Source organism: Diadema setosum, chromosome 18, assembly GCF_964275005.1.
Source record: "Diadema setosum chromosome 18, eeDiaSeto1, whole genome shotgun sequence".
NCBI lineage: Eukaryota > Metazoa > Echinodermata > Echinoidea > Diadematoida > Diadematidae > Diadema > Diadema setosum.
In genome coordinates, this window is record NC_092702.1 from 299,543 (window position 1) to 321,389 (window position 21,847).

The 21,847-nt window shown below is 39.0% G+C and overlaps 1 protein-coding gene across 1 annotated transcript; it reads right to left on the bottom strand.

The window, feature by feature from the left end:
- Window positions 1-82: 82 nt before the first annotated feature.
- On the bottom strand, window positions 83-17,371 carry LOC140241906 (nitric oxide-associated protein 1-like). Its single transcript, XM_072321654.1, has 8 exons — window positions 17,266-17,371; window positions 9,428-11,077; window positions 8,151-8,456; window positions 6,281-6,516; window positions 4,818-4,949; window positions 3,523-3,639; window positions 858-975; window positions 83-273 (listed from the first exon to the last, which is right to left on the bottom strand). Exons 1-8 carry the CDS (start codon window positions 17,369-17,371, stop codon window positions 83-85), a joined length of 2,856 nt encoding a protein of 951 aa, XP_072177755.1.
- Window positions 17,372-21,847: the final 4,476 nt, after the last annotated feature.

A 21,847-nucleotide genomic window follows, 5' to 3' on the forward strand; every position in this document is an offset into this window, starting at 1 on the left:
GTGCATCCAATCCATAACTCACAGACATTCATACATTACACTGTATTCCTGAACAATGTCATTCCAGGTTCCCTCTACCTCTTCATCGCCAGTGAAAGAGAAGCTTGTGTTTGCTGATGTCATAGAACGGTGACTTCTTGGAGCGCCTGGCACCACGCAGGCTGAAGGCATATGGGATGAGGGAAGGAGATCGCATCAGGCAGCCCCGACCACCAGGGGTGAATGCCCTCAGAAGAACATCCATGTCTTTGTTAGCAGTCACAGCTACCCAGCCTGAACAGAACATTTAGATTGTAGATAACATTTCACTTGATGTGGAAGTAACACTTCAGACTTGGGAAATGGGCGCAACCAATCAAATCAATAGAATCTTGAAAGATATCAAAATAAATGACAATAGCGCTACACCACGTAAACTTCAGAGGACCTTACCATGGTGTCTATTGTGGGAGGTGTGATATGTTGGCACGAGAGCCACTTCCTCTTTGTTGTACCACTAAACATTTAATGTACACAAGATCTAAAATTTAAGCAAAAGAGTTTGTTGCTACAATATACAAATGACATGGAAGAGGGAAACTTGTACATACCATCTCTTCCTGGTATTCAAATCTACTTATACGTCATTGACTGTCTATAATTCATTAATCTAATATCAATACCATAAAGTGCACATAGGAAAATGGTGGTTATCTTTCTCTTTTACCTAACAACAAAAGATAGTTGTCGAGAATCTCAACAGGTTTAAAAGTGAAAAGAAACAACAATAATGACTAAGTCCCTATGTCTGGTTTTGTGGAGTCAACAAAAAAAGATATAAAACAAAACAACCGACCTCCTTTGACAAAGAAACTCACCAACAGAAGAGAAAAGGATGTCAGCAACACTTTTATGCTGCCCTATTCCAGTCAGAGAGAACTCCCTGGATTGGAGAGGTGGAAAGTTCTGCATTCGTTCCTTACCTCCTTCAGGTACCTGAGATAATGTTGATAAGAGCATTAGAAACATTCTAATATAAGGGTCTATGACATAAAATGAGTACTCAATTTGGTAACACAGAGAACATGTCTTCACAAAATTGAAAGTTATACAATACTACTACTTCTGTTTCGTGGCAACAGCTGGGATCTGCAATTTTAAAACATAGTTTGTGTATTTCTAAATTTCAAATTTTACATTGAGATCTAGGCTAAAATCATACAACCTTTCAGAATAGCACCATGACTTACTCCACTCATCAATACACAATATCACAGCAGATGAGTGTCAAAGGGGTGTGTTATAATAACATTGCTCGAGTCTCAAATAGCCATAAGATTTCAAAAAGAAAATATGCAATGTAATGTCTTGGATATAAATGTAATATCCACATTTAATTCTGTGGGACAAACTTTGGTAGGCACAAATTATCATTCCGATGTGTTTAGTTTCTAGACTATTTTCATTATCAAGCCATTTTCTGTCAATTTAGACAGATACTGTTAATACATTCCTCATATTCAAAACCTTCCAAGATTCCACTATTTCTGTGTCATATACAACCGTAGAAAAGACACATTTCTTGTCTTGTAATCCTATTTTTTTTTTCTTCAAACAGCAGATCGGTTTCTCTGCAGAGACATGCTTTAAAGGGATGGTACAGTACTGGTGGAGATGAGAATTGGGCTTTTAACTTTCTGCGAGATACCAAGAAAACACTTGTGACATAGTACAGAGCATACCATTTTAAGAGGAATTCAAAGTTTATTAGATGAAAATCGGGTTTGGAATGACTGAAACATCCAAAAACAAAGTAAAACAAAGCGATCGTAATAAAGTGTGGGTCCCACACTTTATTAAAAACTCTCTTTTTGGCATATCTCAGCCATTTCAAAACCAATTTTCATCAAATGAACATTGAATTCCTCATATAATTACATGCTCTTTCGTATTTCATAAGAGGTTTCTCATTATCTCACCAAAAAAATGTTAGAAACTTGAAATTAGGTCTCAACCAAAACTATACGATCCCTTTAATATTGGATCATCACTTCTACCACTCTGAACATTCAAGCTACCATCCCGAACATACATTATCATTTCAATATTTCCTATTCATACCACAAGCAACTATGAACTCTTCTCTTAGCAAATAGACTGTCAATTCAACACTTCTTACCACAAAGGACTTTTCTCCAGTCTTCTCTGTCTGCTAATCATCACTTTATCACACTTACTACACAGTATTTTCTCCAGCCTTAACTGATAAGTAACATACTATTACTCCAGCACATTTAGAACAAAGTTCTCTTCTCCAGCTTTTTGTGTGAACACACTATTACACTTATCAGCGTTTTTTTTCTCCAACCTTCACTGTGTACAGACTGTAACTTTATTACACTTTAACCTGTTGAAGACATTTTTATTTTGCGACAAAAAGCATTTCCTATAGGCACCTGCCCAAGTATATTCGGAACTCATCCTCAAATGGTTAACATCTGGCAGTATTTTTTCTGGCCTTCTCTTGAGCATGCACAGTTGCTGCATCACATTTACCACAGAGTACTTCAATCTAGCTTTCTCTGAGTCATACTATCACATTATCAGTAGCGGATCCTCCTATTTTTTTTTTTGTTAAAACAAAAGAAATAAAAAGAAAAAAATGGGGAGTGCATACACAACCCTTTAATTCTGTAATGGCGCCTCCCCTTTACGGAATTCCTGGATCTGCCCCTGCATTATGACACTTACCACACAGTGTTTTCTTCAGCCTTCTCTGTGTACACATTATCACTTGATCACACTGGAATACCAGTGTTCTTCAGCCTTCTCTATGTACACACTATCACACTTACCACACTGTACTCTTCTCTGGCCTTCTCTAAATACATACTGTTGAACCACCACACTTAGCACAGAGTACTTCAATCCAGCTTTCTCTGAGTACATAATATCATCACATTAGCACACTTACCACACAGTGTTTTCTCCAGCCTTCTCTGTGTACACACTATCACTCTATCACACTTACCACACAGTGTTTTCTCCAGCCTTCTCTGTGTACACACTATCACTCTATCACACTTACCACACAGTGTTTTCTCCAGCCTTCTCTGTGTACACACTATCACTCTATCACACTTACCACACAGTGTTTTTCAGCCTTCTCTGTGTACACACTATCATTCAATCACACTTACCACACAGTGTTTTTCAGCCTTCTCTGAGTACACACTATCACTCAATCACACTTACCACACAGTGTTTTCTCCCGCCTTCTCTGTGTACACACTATCACTCTATCACACTTACCACACAGTGTTTTTCAGCCTTCTCTGTGTACACACTATCATTCAATCACACTTACCACACAGTGTTTTCTCCAGCCTTCTCTGTGTACACACTGTCATTCTACCACACTGCAATACCACACAGTACTCTTCTCTAGCCATCTCCTATTACTGAACGTGGCCCCATCACACTTACCACAAGAACTTTTATCCAGCATTCAATGAGTATGTACTATTCCTCTATCCCACTTACCACAAAGTATTTTTCACCAGCCTTCTCAGCATACACACTGTCAGCTTTATCAGTGTCCATTACCTTGATGGGAAGTGCCTTGTGGGAGAAGACAGTGAAATATGAAGACTGCTTTCCCTGAAAGACAAACACAAGCAAATACTAGGTTGTAACATCGTCACAAAATTTGGCACATACTATCCAAAATCAGTGCAGAATGGCTGATAACTCAAAAACTTATTTCTTACTCATACCATCTGTCTGGGAGAATATTAACAACAAATAAACCAAACATGCTTTCTTCCCAACAAACTCAGATGGGTAGCCTTGACCTAGGGTCCCAACACTACAGCATTTACCTTTTCAATATTCCTGCATTTTCTATATCAAACCATGATTCCAGCTAAATCTGATAAGAATGCATAATGTAGAATATGACAGGATTAATTTCATCACTACACCACCCCTTCAACTGACATGAATTTTACTTTTTTCCCCACACAGGTATAGTGTATGCTCAGGAGAAGATATATGTATTACCAGTGCAGTGCCTCTTTGGGCATAGTTCAAAGCCTTCCTTGTGTACTCCAATGTAAGATACACAAAGACTTCAACTAAGTCTGCATACCCCTAATATAACAATTTCTCTGAAGCATTAATCATTGAATTCTTTTGTTGTTTTTGTTGCTGTTGTTGTTTTAATCTGGTTGTATTATTTCTGGATCTGGAAGAAAAAGATCTTTTTAAGTTACATTGATGACAGTTTTTGGACTTTGGCCTGACATGGACCTGCAGCATTCAATAACTTTGTAACCCCATTCATAAGAAAGATTCCTTCCAAGTTCGATTAAAGTTGAACCAAGAAGATGGAAAATGGAGAAATGTAAAAAGCTTGTGAGTTACACATGAAATACATACTACAGTACAATACAATGGTCAACATAAAAAAATCTATCAACCAGGACATACCATGTATATTTGTGTTCACAATAAGGTATAGCATTACGTTTTTTAATTTCTTTGTCTCCATTTGTAATTGATGACTATCAATGTATCATCAGTGCCCTGGCTACCATAATTTGACCTTAATTTGTTTTTGCTTTTGTCTTTTCATAATATGTTCATGTTACATTTAATTTTTTTTCTCCTCTGCATTGAAAATAATGCCTCCAGCGCCACTTCCAGGGTGCTCGAGGCATAGCAAAATAAAAATCTATTTGGCAAAGTACACAACTATTTACTTTCGTGGAACATGCCATTCAAAGAAGGATTGAAGGTAAATTTTGACAAATTTCTTCATGTGAGTGGACACCTACCTCTAAGTAGTCTAGCCTACCAAGACCACCCAAGAAGAATGATTGACCGGGTCGGAGTACAAAGGACCGGGGTAGGATGCTCTTCTGTGGAACCACAGATTTCAGTTCTCCTACAGTCAACAGGGTCAAGACCTAAGAACAACAAGCATGAATGAACAACATGATGCATGAGTGAAAGAAAGATATTATTCAGAGGGGTGAAGGTTCAGATGCAAGTTTCTTCACTTTGTCTCCCTCTACAAATTAAATTTGTTAAGATCGCAACTGCTGATCTGTAAATTAACAAACAATTAACATTAAAAATTAACATAACAATGTCGGAATTTCGGAGCTTGGGTATTTGTTCCATGTTCATCGTGTCACTGCCGGCAACCAGGGACAGCCTGGTGGTAATGTCGCTGCCCGGAAAGCAGTAGATGACAGGTTTGAGTCCCGCTGGTTCCTTTTTTCCGACATGTTTGTTAATTTAAAGATCAGCAGTTGCGATCTTAACAAATTTAATTTGTAGAGGGAGGCAAAGTGAAGAAACTTGCATCTGAATGATGCATGAGGTTTGTTCAAGTTTTATCCAAACTCCTGTGTCAAGGAAGTTAGAAGTGAACATGGATATCACTACGATTAGGTTATAGTGATGCTTCATGCCAAGTTTACAGGCTTAGTATGCTTGCTTGCTTGCTTCTTTTTCTTCTTCCGTCTTTTTTTTTTTTTTTTTTTTGGGGGGGGGGGGTCAATAGAGAAAGACTTGTTCAACAAATTTGAAACATGCCAAAAGATGCATTGCAAGGTTCAAAAGATGCATTGCAAGGTTCAAAAGATGCATTGCAAGGTTCAAAAGATGCATTGCAAGGTTCTAAGGAAGTTTTTAGTCAAACTTGATAACTTGATTCTTTTACAGGCATAGCTTATACTGATCAAAAACTTCTCTCATAACAAAAAGAATTTCTATTGACCTAACATGCTTGCACAAGTAAAGTTCATCACGAACAGTGTATTCATTGCATTTTGTCTTGTAGTTAAACATTTTACCAGCTGACAAAGCACTGACACTTTATGTCCAGTATAAGAAATCCACTCTCACCAACATGTGATATGAAACAGAATCAGTCATTTTTTACTCCTAAGCCACTTAACAAAGTTCTTAAAAGTACATTGTTGCTTTGGTACAGACTACTATACCTTGAACAAAACACAGCAAGACTTCATGACAGTACCAGCCAGGAATTTGTTTGGGATATTTCGACACGCATTAGCCATCAATGTTTTCATTATTTCATCATAGTAACAGTACTTCCTTCAGAAATGCAGGTGAAAATATCTTCTCTGTGTTGACAAGTAACAGTATTAAAGGAAAAGAAACAACACAAGTGGTAGACAAGAGCCTACCAGTACAACCTCTTCTCCAGATGCTGCATCTGTCATGATACACAAAATAAAGCAAACATGATAAGGATGTAGAGAGTCACCTGATCTTTGTAGATAACTCCTGGTGTGTCAAAGAACCACTGAGTCCTGCTCAGCTCTTCTGGTGTATATAATGACAGCACTGGTGTGCTTGAGCTAGATCTGTCTACTGATCTCTTGGTCCTGTCTCGTTCAAGGGATGGAGTTTTCAATGCAAGGCTGAAAGGATCTCCGTCCTCAGGTAGAGCTGCTTCATTCGCTTCCATCGATTTACTCTCAAAAGTTCTTTCCACGCTACCTACAATTGGTAAAGAAACACATTTTTTTGGAGGGGCTGGACTATGGAAATGGCTCTTATAGTAACGTAAGGCCTATTTTACAAAGTTTTGAATATGGCATTTTTTTATTACACAATCCAATCAAAGGTAACTTAATTAATCCATCCCTAATTTCAAAGCTCCCAACCATTGACATATATTTATGCATGATGTAAATACAATACAAATAATGGGAGATGCATATTGAACAGAAATTACTATTGCTTCTAAACTACATTACATGATTGTTTTCGTAAATTCATGAAAGGTGAGTATATATCACAGATCACTTGATGTTCTCCCAAACAAGATCCTCAAACATAGACACATCAATGCTTCATCACTTAAATACTCAACAAATGGCCTCAAAAATTGGGCAGCTAATGCAGCAACATATCTACATCTATGTGGAACTTTCGTCAGATTCCCAGAACCAACTTAAGACATTTCTTGCCACATATTGTGGTCTAAGTCCCTGGCAAATAATGGTGTTAAAAATTGGTGTTATAAGGTTACACAATTATTTGCAAAATTGCAGTGTATGCACATTGAACCATTGGCTGAGCTTGTTAGTACACATAATTTTGTGAGCACCGTATCCAAAGCATGTAAATTATTTGTTGAAAATAAGTGGAAATGTTCACTGTTTGATGATAAAAGGAGAGTTCCCCAATCCAAAAACAAACTCAGAACTTATCGTAATTTCAAACATTCTATGAATACTGTACTTCTTATTATGTTATTCAGTGTCAGAATAGATCTAACAGGCGAGCATTAGCTCTGTTCAGAAGCGGTTGTGCCCCTATTGCCCTTGAAACCGGACGTTATAAAAATGTCCCACATGATGAAAGATTTTGTATAATCTGTAATTCTGGTGATGTAGAAGATGAGTTTCATTGTTTTATGATTTGTTCGGCATATGATGATTTCAGATCACAATTATTCAGTATTATATAAGAAAGAGATCCTACTTTCCCTCAGTTACCTATTTACCAACAATTCCTTTTTTTAATGTCATCAGAGTCACTGTGCTGTCAAGTAGCCAGTTTTGCCAACCTTATTTTAATGTGCCGTAACAATTTATTATATTTCCACAACTGAATGTCTCTTTTATGTATCATTTAGCCCATCAGGTTTTCTCTTTTGTTATGTTACATTATTTTTTTAATGTCTGTATGTCTTACATGATACATTATATATTTTGTATTACTTATAATGTTTGATGTATATGTACCACTCATAGGCCTTTTTAGGCCGGCCGTCCGTGTGACGGGTGTGATTTTAGATAAAGAATAAACTACTACTACTACTACTACTATAAACTTCCAAGAGCTTGCTGGATTGTGGATTCTGCCTCAGCAATAATCATACAACCAGACTTATGAGCAGATGGGTACTGGTATCTAATTTGTATGAGGTTCACATGCCTACTACTGAGTAATGAACTGGTAATATTATGTTTCAAAGTGATCTGATGCTTGCATTACTGGTAGATAAGAGGAGGCCTCTGCTCATGATTTGCATTGAGGGACGAAAACAAGTCTACAAAGACGGGTTAGGTCATGTTTGTGTTAATGAAAGAGGAAGTTATCAAAATAATTGCCGCTGCTCTTACCTGTCAGGTAAGCATTATGAGGAAACTCTATCTCATCCTTCTCCATCCTACGACTGATTCTCTGTGTCTCCATCCTCCTCAGCTTCTTCTCTTTCTGCCTCGCCTCTCTCTCTTCATGGAGTCTCCTCCCCCTCAGAGCTAGTTTCTCCTGGGTGGGGTTGAGGAGAGGAAAGCGGAGCAGGTTGATGGTGGTCCCAGGCCAGCGAGAGATGGTGGCACGGCCAATATGTCGAGATGCTTTCCCCTGACACAAGTCAGATTCCAGGAATCGGTTGAACAGGGTTGATTTACCCACATTGGCTGTGCCTGTAACAAGGACAATCGGATATCAAACATGAAGAATCGACTCATGGAGGTCATCTCCTCACATTGTGATACCATAGGAACTCCTATTCACTAAAACATAAAAACTTGCTACAAATTGTGGATTCCATGTGAAGGAATCATGGGGAAGAAATCTACTGTCACAAAATTACATTTTTGTAACTGTCAATGGAAATTATAGTTGCTATTATACCAATGTGGTTCTTTTCTAATTTCAGTTTTAATAACACACACAGGCAGTACTTCCCTTTACTCTGCTTCTGGAAGCTGTATATCAACTTATAAATCTAACCATACTCTAGGCGAAATACTTGTTTTGGTTAATCATCCAAAATTATGACTACAATTGAAGAGTTTGTTCGCAAAAACCGATAAGTCCATATTTGCTAAATGGAGATATTTGCGATTAAAGGTCAAGAAAAATAAAGAGAATAATAAGAAAATTGTTGCTTCTTTTGACCATAACTTCAAAAATGTACCTTTATATGTAGTGACCAATATATCATTTAAAAGGTATTATTTTGTACTTTATGACAGAGAGCGTACTTCAAAATCTTCAAAAATGGACTTATCGGTTTTTGCAAACAAACTCTTCAATTGTATCTTCATCAGGAGAGAAGTTTGTTATGCAACTATTCCATTTTTAAGACAAACAATTCAGAGGATTTAGGTACATGTTAGATCATTTCAAATTACTGGTATCTATCACAATACAGCATGTTACTTCATGGTACAAATGTGAGACTGATTCACTTTGGGTCTATAAGCCTTCATCAATCAATCAGTCAGAAAATGTATTATTTTTACAAAATACTTTACTTGTCTAAATTATAAGTGACTAATAAACATACATGTATGAAAGGTCTCATGTATACGTATGACAGTGAAAGATCAAAGTGTAACACAGAGTAATTTCATGTGATGATGGATGTCTGTATCATACCAGTACTTACCTAAGAGATAGATGTCCCCCTTGCTTGGTCTCAGAGAAATGAGTTTGGTAATGAGCTCTTCAACACCATAGCCTGTTTTGGCACTGATCAGTCCTACATACTTCACTTTGTCTGCATCACACACACCCATCTCAACACACGCTGCAACTAGCTGCTCCTTGATGCGATTAGCATATTTCGGCTCATCTTTGGGAAGCACATCAAACTTATTTCCAATGATGACAATGGGTCTCCATGGCCCTACTTGAGTCTTGAGGTCCTTTATTATGCTACAAGGGAAGTCTAAAAGGTCTACCAGGAGTACAACCAGGGCCTTGTGGTTCTTGTAAATGGTTCGGGTAATATCAGAGTAGGTGTCTCCAGAAATATTCACGTTCAAGGCAGTATGACTGTGGATAAGATACCAGCATCTTTGGCATATTGCACTGCTAATATTCTTAGCAAGATTGAGCTCTTTGAACTTTTCACTGGGCACGAATCCAGGCCGAGACATATCCTGGCAGTGTAGCTGAGCTCCACAGCCTGAGCATGTTGCTCTACTCACAGGAACAGTAATATCTTCAGTGCCAAACACCTTTCTTTCCCTACCCCAGAGTGGTTTAACAACCTTCTTCCTCTTCTTCTTAACATTTTTAAAAGCAGACACCACACTCTCCTCTAGGTCCTCTACATTGTGGTGACCAATCCTCAGCTCTTCTTTGGCCTCCTCCCACTGCTGCTGAGCCTTTAACTTTCCCCGCAGTTCTGGGGGCAAGCTGTCCAGAAAGACTTTATCAACTGTTGGTTCAGTGACAATATGTACCTCCCTGTGGTCTTTAAATTCTTCTCCTGAAATCTGCTGATAGTCCATTGGCATGTCATGAGCTGGCAAGACCTTGCTTGACTCTTCCTTGGTTTTTGATAAACTGGAGAGACTGGGGTCTCTTCTTCCCGAGGTCTTCTGTTGTGAGAGAAACTGACTGAATATCTTCTCTTCTGATTGATCTGTATCAATGAATGTGACAGGAGCTTTCTGAACTCCATGAGCAGTTTCATTGGCATCTCCGAAATATTGGCGATCAAACTCATTTACATTATTATCGCTGGATCTGTCTGGTGAGGCTTCTTCATACACAAAACTTGAGTTGATGTCATCAAAATATTTGGGGTTAATGTCTCCAAACATGAAATGTCCACGAAGGGTTCTTCCAGGCCGGGCAGTTTTCTTTGATTTTTTGTCATGGCTTGATGTAGTTGAGTGTGCAGGGGCACCACTTCTGCTTTTTACATCTTGAAAATACTGATCATCTATTGCACTCAAATCACTTTCATCCATTTGAGGTGTTTGTGTACCATGTGTCCTACTCTCATGACATATACTCGCTTCAACAGTAACTTTGTCACATCCTCTATCCCCATCCCCAAGGTTTCCAAAGTATTGAGCATCAAATGCATTCAAATGATTCCTTTCCAAGTCTTTGCTCTGCTGATTCTGATTGGCCAAGTCTTTGCTACACTCCTTCTGATTGGTCAGGTTTTCAGTATCTCCTCTCCACACTGATGTCCCTGATTCTGAAGATCTCAGATGACGGTCTTTCCCATCAAGAAGCCGCCTTCGACCCCTCCCACTGCCGTGTTTCCGTCTACAAAATTGGTACAGGATACATTCACCTGGAAGGAAAACAAGATGGAAAATGGGTGCTTAAGTTGATTTGGTTGATGTCACACTGATAACAATTTCTAATTTTCATGTACAAGTTTTTGTGAAGTGACCAGAAGATATGAAATGTTGTCAAACCGGTTGCACAAAAAAAAAAAAAATTCTAAGATCTCTTGAAAGAAGATTGCAGTGAGTTTCATGACAATGAGATAAAAACATCTTCTTACACTTTGTAAAACAAGACAAGTGTTGATACAAACAAGGCAAGTGCCATAATGTGTCTCGCCCATTCGCGTATAAGAAATTGTACGCGAATAGGATATAACTGATAAAAAAAGAGATATAACAGATAAAAAGAGATATAAAAGAGTAAAAATTTATGGCAAAAAAGAAACGTGCCATAAAAACATAACATTGAGCCCTAAAAGTTTGTTGACCCCTGCCTGTGACCTTTGACCTTGTGGTGACCATCCACTCCCCAAGCAACATCTACCATCAAAGTTTAGTCACAAATGGAGTTATGGATCAAAAGTTATGACCCATAATAGAAACGCGACGTAAAAACTTAACATTGGGCTCTCAAAGTTCGTTGACCCCTGCCTGTGACCTTTGACCTTGTGGGGATCATCCACTCCCCAAGGGACATCTACATGTACCATCCAAGTTTGGTAACAAACGGACCTATGGATCAAAAGTTATGACCCATAATAGAAACGCGCCATAAAAACTTAACATTGGGCTCTACAAGTTCGCTGACCCATGCTTGTGACCATTGACCTCGTGGTGACCATCCACTCCCCAAGGGACATCTACCATCCAAGTTTGGTCACAAATGGAGTTATGGATCAAAAGTTATGACCCATAATAGAAACGCACCATAAAAACTTAACATTGGGCTCTAAAAGTTCCTTGACCCCTGCCTGTGACCTTTGACCTAGTGGTGACCATCCATTCCCCAAGGGACATCTACCATCCAAGTTTGGTAACAAACAGACCTATGGATCAAAAGTTATGACTCATAATAGAAACGCACCATAAAAACTTAACATTGGGCCCTAAAGTTCATTGACCCCTGCCTGTGAGATTTGACCTTGAGGTGACCTTCATATATGGTAAAATGTGAAACTTAGTATGATCCCTCTTCCCTCAAAGTTTGATTGCAATTGAAGCCCAGATTAAAGAGTTATTGAAGTTTTTTGTAGCGTTACGGACAGACGACGAACGGACGGATGGACGGACGACGGACGGACAGATGCCGCAGGCGATCCCTTAGTCTCCCCTTACCTCCGGTGGGCTCGACAAAAACATACAACTACACACTTTCATTGAATGGCTGATGAGTGGGTCTTCTCTTCTTGTGGCTACTGCAAAGCAAACTCCACAGCTGAGATATTACGTTGCAGGTGCACGGTGGCTAGCAGTGCACTAAAAATGGGCTTCACAAATGAATGTTGAGATATCCATGTTACATACCTAATCTTGCTTTAAAGGAAATCCAAACCCAAAGAGGAATGTGGATATAGTGAAAGCAGTATAACATCAGCAGAACATATCAGTGAAAGTTTGAGGAAAATTTGACAACTGATGTAAAAGTTATGAATTCTAATGTTTTGATGTTGGAACTGCTGGATGAGGTGACTACTAGAGATTATGACATACATTGTATGTGAGGACAACAATCAAAGAAAATACAGAGAGAATTCCACACAAATTCACTTTTGTAGGTTAATGAAAGAGCACTTGACTAACCACTTTCAGAAAGCATGGGGAATAATTTCTACCTTTAACATATGTAAGTATCAAGTTGATGGAATGTGTAATTTTCATGAAAAAAGAATTTTTGTGGAATTCCCTTTATATTTTCTACTAATGTAGCTGATTTCACTCAATCCACATTTCTCTTTGGGTTTGGGTTTCCTTTAAATGCGTTACAAGTTGGGTCATGCCTAACATTTGTTTGTAAGAGTTCCATTCTCCCATTGCCCTTGAAAGGAAGAAATATTTGTGTAACAGTCCTTCCTAGACACAGGGTGAAGGAAGGAAATTGGTTTCCTAGTTCAGTGGGAACTTCTGATTGATACTGTGCAGTTTCAATGACAGCCACATGATGAATAGGTTTACAAACAAAAGTGAAAGTCTTGAAACAGCCTGACAATCTTTAAGATGTTTCTATCCCAGTTATGTCTACATGGAGGAGACACTACTGGGGGTGTTTCATAAAGCTGTTGTTACGAACAACTAAAGAATTACTTTTTGGGTCCCACAGTGAGGCACAGATCTAGAACCCTTGATAGAGATGTCTCCACTTCCAGCATCATATTTTGTTAAGTAAAATTTCATTTGAGCATAACAATCAATGAGGTGATAAATGATGTGGTTCATCCTGAGGATCCTATACATGTATCAGGTTTGTAACACCAAACCTGTAATTTCAAAGAATCCTAATGCTCCTTCTGTACCTTGTACCTTATACTGTATACGCCATATATTTCACGAGTCTAAATTTTCACAGTGTTTCATCTTGACAAGCTTTCAAAAAGAACCTCAAAACCTACCTTTCTAGTTTAAATTGACAATTGTTTACATGCAGATAGTCTCTGTATTTAATGTATATTGTTTGTTTGCTATTGACTGTTCTTATATCTTCTGTGATACTCTGTTGTAACATAATATTCTGTTCTACAGTGCCATGGATATCTTTTAAGATGAGGTTCTACATATGTAGAATGAGTGCTTTTTAAGAGGCTCTCCATTATTATTATTATTGGTGGCAATATTGGGTTTTACTCTTTTAGGGGCTAATTTAATTCTAGGCTCTCAACTTCAGCCCAGCCATATGTAATTTACCCCTCCCCCCCCCCCCAAAAAAAAAAAAAAAAAAAAAAAAAAAAAAAAAAAAAAAAAGGATAGACATCCGTAGCTCTGAGCTCTACATGTGGATGTATAAAGTAATGCGACTAAATCTATGTGGCTTTAGGGTTTAATAGAAGAGTTTAGGGTTAGGGTTAGAGTCTAGGGTTACAATTAGGGTTACGATTTAGGTTAGGTATTAAAAGGGGATGTGCTGAAGTAAGAAGCCTAAAATAATTTAGCCCCCTAAAACCCAACCCAGGATAGCCAAAATAAGCTATGTCTATGACAAAGTCAAACAGGGATGTCACATCAAACTCAGTCATTCCACATTTCAGTTTAATTTGGAAATCATCTTTTATCACTCTCTATCATCACCTATAGACATGCCACATGGAGGGACTTTGTGCCGTACACATGAGCACATGTACAGAACTAGCCCGAACAGACGTGCACAGCGTCAGACAGACCGGGCCTCGCCATCAATGTGGGGAACCACGACACAACTTTGAACTACAAAACTTATACATTACTTACAGTAATTTGTACGTTACTCACCTAAAGTGCATGGTTATATTATTGAAGGTACAAGAGAGCCCTCACGATAAGTCCATTGAACAAAAAAAAAAGGTACTTTCTAGCACATCCCCGACCATCGGGGTACATTTACATTACTGCAGAATTCAAAATGGCGCGTTGACCACTCAGCAATTTGATGCAAATTATATAGGTTCTATGCATGCACGTGCGTGGCTGGAAGTACAGCGATCTACTGCGTGCGTGCGCTCTTTGGTAGCTTACTAGCAGCACGGTCGACAGCGCTAACTTTAAAAGTGCATTCAGATCGCTTGAATTCCCGATTATCACTATCAGATGTGACGTTCGCACATGCTGCATCTAATCTTTATTTTGGTAAAATTTAAGCTGTTATTGTAAAATGTGTAGACTTTCTATGTCAATATTAACTAGAAGCACTCGCAATCAAGCACATGTATCCCTGAACCCGTCTCCCATACTCCATCTGGATTACTTTTTACGCCAGAATTTCATATGATATGGCAACTGTTGCAGGATACAATAAAATCCAAATACAGCCAGGTGTAGGTGTATAGATTTGACTACAATACATTTAAATACCAAATTTGAAAAAAAAAAAAAAAATCGGTCAAGAAACAAGGCAGCATTGCACACACAAGCAGACCCTGTAAAATTTACCTTTTTTAGTTTTTCATATTTTCTTAAAGAGCTACCTTTCTTCTACATTATTCTCAAGTTTGAGATCATAAAATGAATGGGAAAGTCCATTTTCAGTAGTTTTTCTACAACCCCTTTTTTGTAGCGTAGTGAGATCAGGGATGTCTTAGAGGCCCCTTTTCATTTCTTGATAACCCTTTGCACACTCTTCATTTTCAAGTTTGATAACTTTTGAAGGGATAAAGCTACTGCTTTGAAAGTTGGCATAAATCATGGCCAGAATATGTTATCAAAGCATGCTCAATTTCAATTTAATCTGATAATCCCTTCATTGTTGTTGCTCCAATGGTTTACAGATCCTGTTTTTTGTCCCATTCATCGCACAGCTAGCACGGTTTGGTAAAGATTAAGCGCTTGAATAGACAGATATAGACCCTGTATACTTCAGAGCCTCTTTTCTCGGTTCACACTTTTCCAGAGTGTGCGCTTTCTTTCCAATATTTAGATAGGTTAGGAGAGTCCAATTGAATTGAGTTATACATTTTTTTAAAGCTTAGAGTCTGCTCTTTCAGGATCTGTCGTTAACTAAAAATCCATGTCTGGCGACTTTTTGTCTGTTTCGTGGTGCAGTGAAGGGTCACATTTGCAGAACCAAACATTGCACGAACCCTGTTGTCAATACTTCCACTTTACTGGTAAGTCTTCAAATTGAAAAAATTTTTCGATTTTAAGTTGATATTTGTCCGCGATACTACATCCCTGTCATGATCCTGAATCAGAATGCTGCGGTCCGCAGCCCCATATATTCATGATATCACACTAGAGTAGCACGGCAGTAAGCGGCCGTGCAGCCGTTCGCGGCAGGTACAACATACACGGTAATATACCGCTAAACAAAGCATTGCACTGTTACACTGTACATGCACACTACACATACACTAACACACTAGCAATCAACAAAAACCAATCGATAAAATGGGCACGATCTCTGACGAAAGTGAAATTTTCTCACCTATGTAAATGACAACATATCGCATTCAAAATATTATTTTCGGTACTTCTTCACATAACAATTAAGAAATAATGGTCCAAGAAACTTGATTTTTTGTCGTTTTCCCGATGCTCATGGATTTTGAAAACATATCCTCACATAAAATAGAACTTTCACGAGCCGATTTTTGTACGGAAAGTGGATGTTACCATCAAAAAAATTCAGAAAAACACGAGAAAGACATCAACAACACCGCCAGAATTGCGATCTTGTTTGCGGGCAATGTATGTGCGCCCGCTATTTTCACGTGCTCTCGCAATGGAAATTGGCGCTTACGCAATGTTTGCGAGACATGTGAAGGCGTTCAGCTCAAGATCGCGGAGCACGCGCGTATTGCATAGGGATTGTACATCGTGCCGCAAGCAGAAATACTACGTCGCATATCGCCCTTATCGGCGAAAATTGTGCCGGGTTTTGCCCTGGTAAGTCATGAAAACTGCGTTGGTCAATGGTAAATTTCTTTTATGAAAACAATTGTGTTAATGAATAATCTTGTCTGTGATATATGAAATGGTTGAAAATAATTTGCCTGATTTGTTTAAAAGTTGGAAAAACCCTGAACAATGCTTAAACTGCCACAAACGGGATATTTTACTCTATGCGTATATGGGGCTGCTGGTCGCAGTTATTTAGTAAATACCAAACCCCGGCGCGGGGCGCTATTGGGGTCGCTGCTGCGGTTAGTAAATACCATGATCAATCTCATGAATACAGAACCTACTTTGATCATGTTGATACGGTAATTTAATTTACATACCAGGTACGTTCTCCTGACCCGAGCGAAAGCATTTTGACTGCCAACTTTCGCTGTTCACTAGCCCGACCAGTTCCCATGACCGTAGACGCCGTGCGACACTTATGTAAATTTACAGCGACATACCAACAACAGGGCTGTGTGTAGCTGGCAGCTGGCTTGAGTTGATTAACGGAATGAAAAATAATATAATTCCATAACACATATTTAAGTACATGGGACTAGCTCTGCAGAACTACTAACTCGTACAAGGGCCAGGGTCTACCACCAGTCAAGAGAAGATCTATATCTTATCTTTCGTTAGATTTTCCATGGTCATTCATATCACATGCTGCCCTGATTCACATTACCTCTTCGCTGATACGAAATTTCCCCTCCTTCAGCTGTTCCACATATCCGAGCAAATCGAAGAAAGTGAGTGACCAAGAAGCGACGTGGCGTCAGCATGCGAGCCATGTTGTCGTTACGCAACAAGGTCCATTATTGACCGATTCGGGTTCGTTGAGGGCAGCAGACATTTTACGGCACAGGGCGCAGCCATAGTGGGTGTATCAGCCGACCCCCCCTGCTCTCCCCCACCCCGGGGCAATATGTTTACACGCACTTGTAACAAAGGTTCGCGCACTAAGCAAGCATTCGCGCACTCAGTACGAGACGCCTATTGGCTAAAGCCGTTTTTCATTCTGCGCGCGTGCTAATGTAGGGAGAGGGGTGGGGGAGTGCGGAGGGGGGGTTGGCTGATACACCCACTATGGCTGCGCCCATGCCAAAAATACACATAGCGCGTCACAGAATCGGTCAATACAGCAGCTCTATGGACCAAGGACCGTTGTACCAATCAGTGAAGTTGCGAGCAAAGAGCGTAGGGTCTACTCATGGACCTACCATGGTCTACTGGAGTATTCTTTTTGTTGGTATCGTGTCCATACAAGGCACTTTTCGGTGTTCGCGCGCACGCTGGCCAGCGTTTTGCTCAGGGAGGTGGTTCTTTCTTCCACCTCCCTGGTTCCCTGTAACAGTTTGCTACGTCAAGGAGATGTACTATAGTACAGTACTAGTAATGTTCTCTGTTACACCAGGGAGGTAGGGAGGTGCTCACCTCCCTGGTTACACCTCTAGAACAAATAAATCCTGCAGATTTCTGAATGGGATATATAGGTATATCATAAGCAAAATTAAGGAAATTATGGCAGTTTGAAATTTCACTTTTTTTTTTGGGGGGGGGGGGGAGCAGTTCTGGTACAGTGGATATGAGTATGCAAATAAGTTAGCTAACATGTCATACCCTGGCCTCTTTCCATTGATCGCGTTAAAAAAATAAATAAAAAAAACAGGATTTGAGCCTCGGGCATAATTGCGCTTATGAGTGGAAATTTCACAGTTTTATGTAGAAACTATAGGCCTATGGCGAGTTGTGAGGGGATGACATGCTCACTTTTCCATTTGCATATTCATATTGACTATTAAATAACTGTCCCCCCCCCCCTTCAAAAAAAAGAAAAAAAGTAGCGAAACTTCTTATGTCATATCTGCCTTATTTTTCATCCAATTTCGATCAAATTTGTACCATTGAACTGGTAATACATGTATTTTACTCTTTCTTATGAGAGAAACAAATATTTGGACTGGATTTCCCCTTTAAACTGGAAAGAAAAAGAAAATTTTGTTATGCCCACCCTGAAAGAAAATCTTACAATTCGGAGAGCATGTGTCATCTCATCATCATTTCAAGCAGCGAGCAGCGATGCACATACGATCATAACGCTATCCCACTGTTTGTTTCTTGTTTTGACTGTTATTTGATAAACAACAAATGCATATCGCCGGGATGCTAGCTTCTCTTAGCCAGGCTTCGAGCCTTTAATCAGGCTTGACGGTTTTCTTATCCTTATTAATATACAAGGATCTATATCATTAATGGCTGTGCTATAGACGTGTAGATACCCTACGCTTTGAGTGGTGGGGGCGGAGGGAGAAGTAATTTATCATCTTCGGTTGTAAGTCAGAGTTTCGGAATGATCTATATGTGTGGCCTTAGAACTGCTTTCCTGTTATGGAAACTCAGGCCCACGTGCATGATATGTAGTTCCGTCAGTGCTTTCCTCAGAGCTGTGATATTATAGGATAAACTCGATGAGATAAAGGGAGAAGTATGGTATAGTATTGACTGAGTTGAAGATTAAGCTTTTTTTTTTTTAACTTGTAGGGCATAATGATGAGATGCTTATAGAAAACCCTTTGTTATCATATATGCTGCTAAGAGGAATTCAAATTTAATTTGGGGAAAATCGGTTTTGAAATGGCTGAAATATACAAAAACAAAGTGAAACAAAGAGGTCATAATAAAGGGTTATAGGCAGGGCCTAAATTTTATGATGGGACCTTTGTTTTATGATCAGTCTCGGCCATTAAAAAAAAACCACAATTATCTTTAGATAAACTTTGAATTCCTCTTAGAATTGTATGTTCTTTCATATTTCATAAAAGGTTTCTCATTATATCTCACAGAAAAGTTCGAAACCTTGAAATCACCCTCATCAACCAAAACTCCATACCATCGATCCCTTGAACGACTGAAGTAATAATTGAAGGATGTAAATGGGGACACACTGGCTAAACACGAGTGACAAAGTGAAGACTAGCTATCAAGGTATATTGTTGAATTTCCACATCTCTATACCACTCATTCTACAAAAAGAGGTAAGTTATAGAAAAAAAAAAAATCATATAGAGTGCATGTCATTTTTATTGGTCCCCGATTATTGTTTGTATGATGGTGAACTCGTCATCGCACTAAAAATACTATCTATTTATGATTATACAGTTTGTGATAATATATATATATATATATATATATATATATATATATATATATATATATATATATATATATATATATATAATACATATTTGCTCCGCGTATTGGCCGCACATATAGAAACAGTAATGATAATGTAACAACAGAGGAATGAATTAAATGCCAATTGCCTTGATTTTTATTCAAAAGAATCATGTCATGTTTCCGGATGTTTCAGGATCTTGTAACGAGTTGTCCTTGGTATGTAAGAATACTGATGGAGATACGTGTTCGACTTTGGTGCAGTAACTCTGTAGGGGTGAGCAGTTGCAGAAGATCGAGCGTGTCAATCGAACATTGGAGACCAATGGGGGAAGAATTCCAGACAGCTCAACGGACGGTCACAAGAAGAAGTGGCGGTAAAGAAGGTACAAAAAGATGCCACATTTCTCCGGTGCTCCAGTGGATAAATTCCAACTTTGATGGGGTCATCAATTCTTAGGAGGCGAAGGACTTTTCTCTGTAGCCTGATTCATGAATCAAACGTGGGAGTCAAGTATACGTTCACCAAACAGATTCAAGTTAACGATTTTACCAAAATTGCACTTATCCAAGGGTAGCCATCTCGCATACTGGTAGTGGGCGTTGTGCATTTTGATCTCATGGAGAAGGTACGAAGTAAATCCTGAAACTAATATTATAAACAATAACTGAAATTTCACCACAGGGGAAGGATCTTTTTAGGCAACAACAGGCAAGAATAATATATCATAATTATTATTATTCACATTGTGTACTTAATAAATTCATTGAGGTTGGCGTCGGGTCTTATGAACAGCTGCGAGAGTCTCCCGTGACAAGCACGCAGCAGACACTGGCGCCTTGTCGGGATGAATGGCGACATCAACGTCACTTGTCATGTTTGAATAGGTCTGAACATCCATCATATTGGCGTCACATGAACATCACATGCCTATTTCTATATCATGCGATTACTCCTTACTCAATAAATGTTTTCTTTGAGAGAAGCTTTCCTGCATGGAATATTTCATCCCAAGGACAATATTGTTTATGAATATGATATACTCTGAAAGCAACATCTCAGAGGGAATTCAAGCTTAACAATAATTCCACTATTCACAGAACGCAGCATCCTCTCGGCGCCTTGATTATAGCTGTCTTTTACTCGAGTCGGAGGCGATATTTTTTTCTTTTTACTTGTTTTGTTTTGTTATGTTTTTTGTTTTGTTTTTTGTTTTTTGTCTGATGGATTGGAAACTTGGAAACAAGAACATAAACGTTCAAGTTTTTACAACAACGCTTTCAGGCAATGTTAAATGAGGGGAAGGACATAACATGGATAGCAATTATGGCAGATCTCTGATATAATTTTCGTAAGAAAATCCAGAGGAAGGCCTACATAGCATTACAAGTGACTTTTATTGTTTAATTTGTTATTGTTGCCTTCAAAGTAATACTATGCATTCTTGCAGTGTGTGATATGAAATTGATTACTTCACACATAACATAACATTCATCAGAAACACGTGTCATTTTTAAAACTAAAAATCACCACTGATTGATACAATAATGTTCTTCCTGGTGAGCTCTTCAATGCTCATTTCTCTACTTGTATCTTTCATTACCGTTGTAACAATGACAAATAACACGCTTGATACTGAACACGTATGCGTGCCATGACTATACGCCATAAAGTCAATAAATCTATACGCCATAAAGTAAATAAAGTTTTTAAATCACCAATCGATCCTTTTTATCACGAAGATAAGTGTTAAGTGTAGAACAACAAATAACAGACATGGCCACTGTAGGGGCCGCGGAACGTTTTGTCTTCCCCCCACCCCCCACCCCACACCCCCCCCCCCCCCCCCCCCCCGCTTAGACGCACCGGCGTAGCCTGGATAATGACCTTATGATCTTTGGAGGGCGGCGGTTACTATGCGAGGAAGCCAAGCGACCGAGCCCGAGCGAGCGGAGGGAAGGGGGGGGGGGGGGAGGGTGTGAGAGAGCAATGTTCCCCCCTCCCACGGGGATAACTTTTTGCATTTTGAGTGTAAATGGTGCAATTTGATGCATCTTTTTGCATCTTTTATCGACTTGAAACCCCCCGCTTA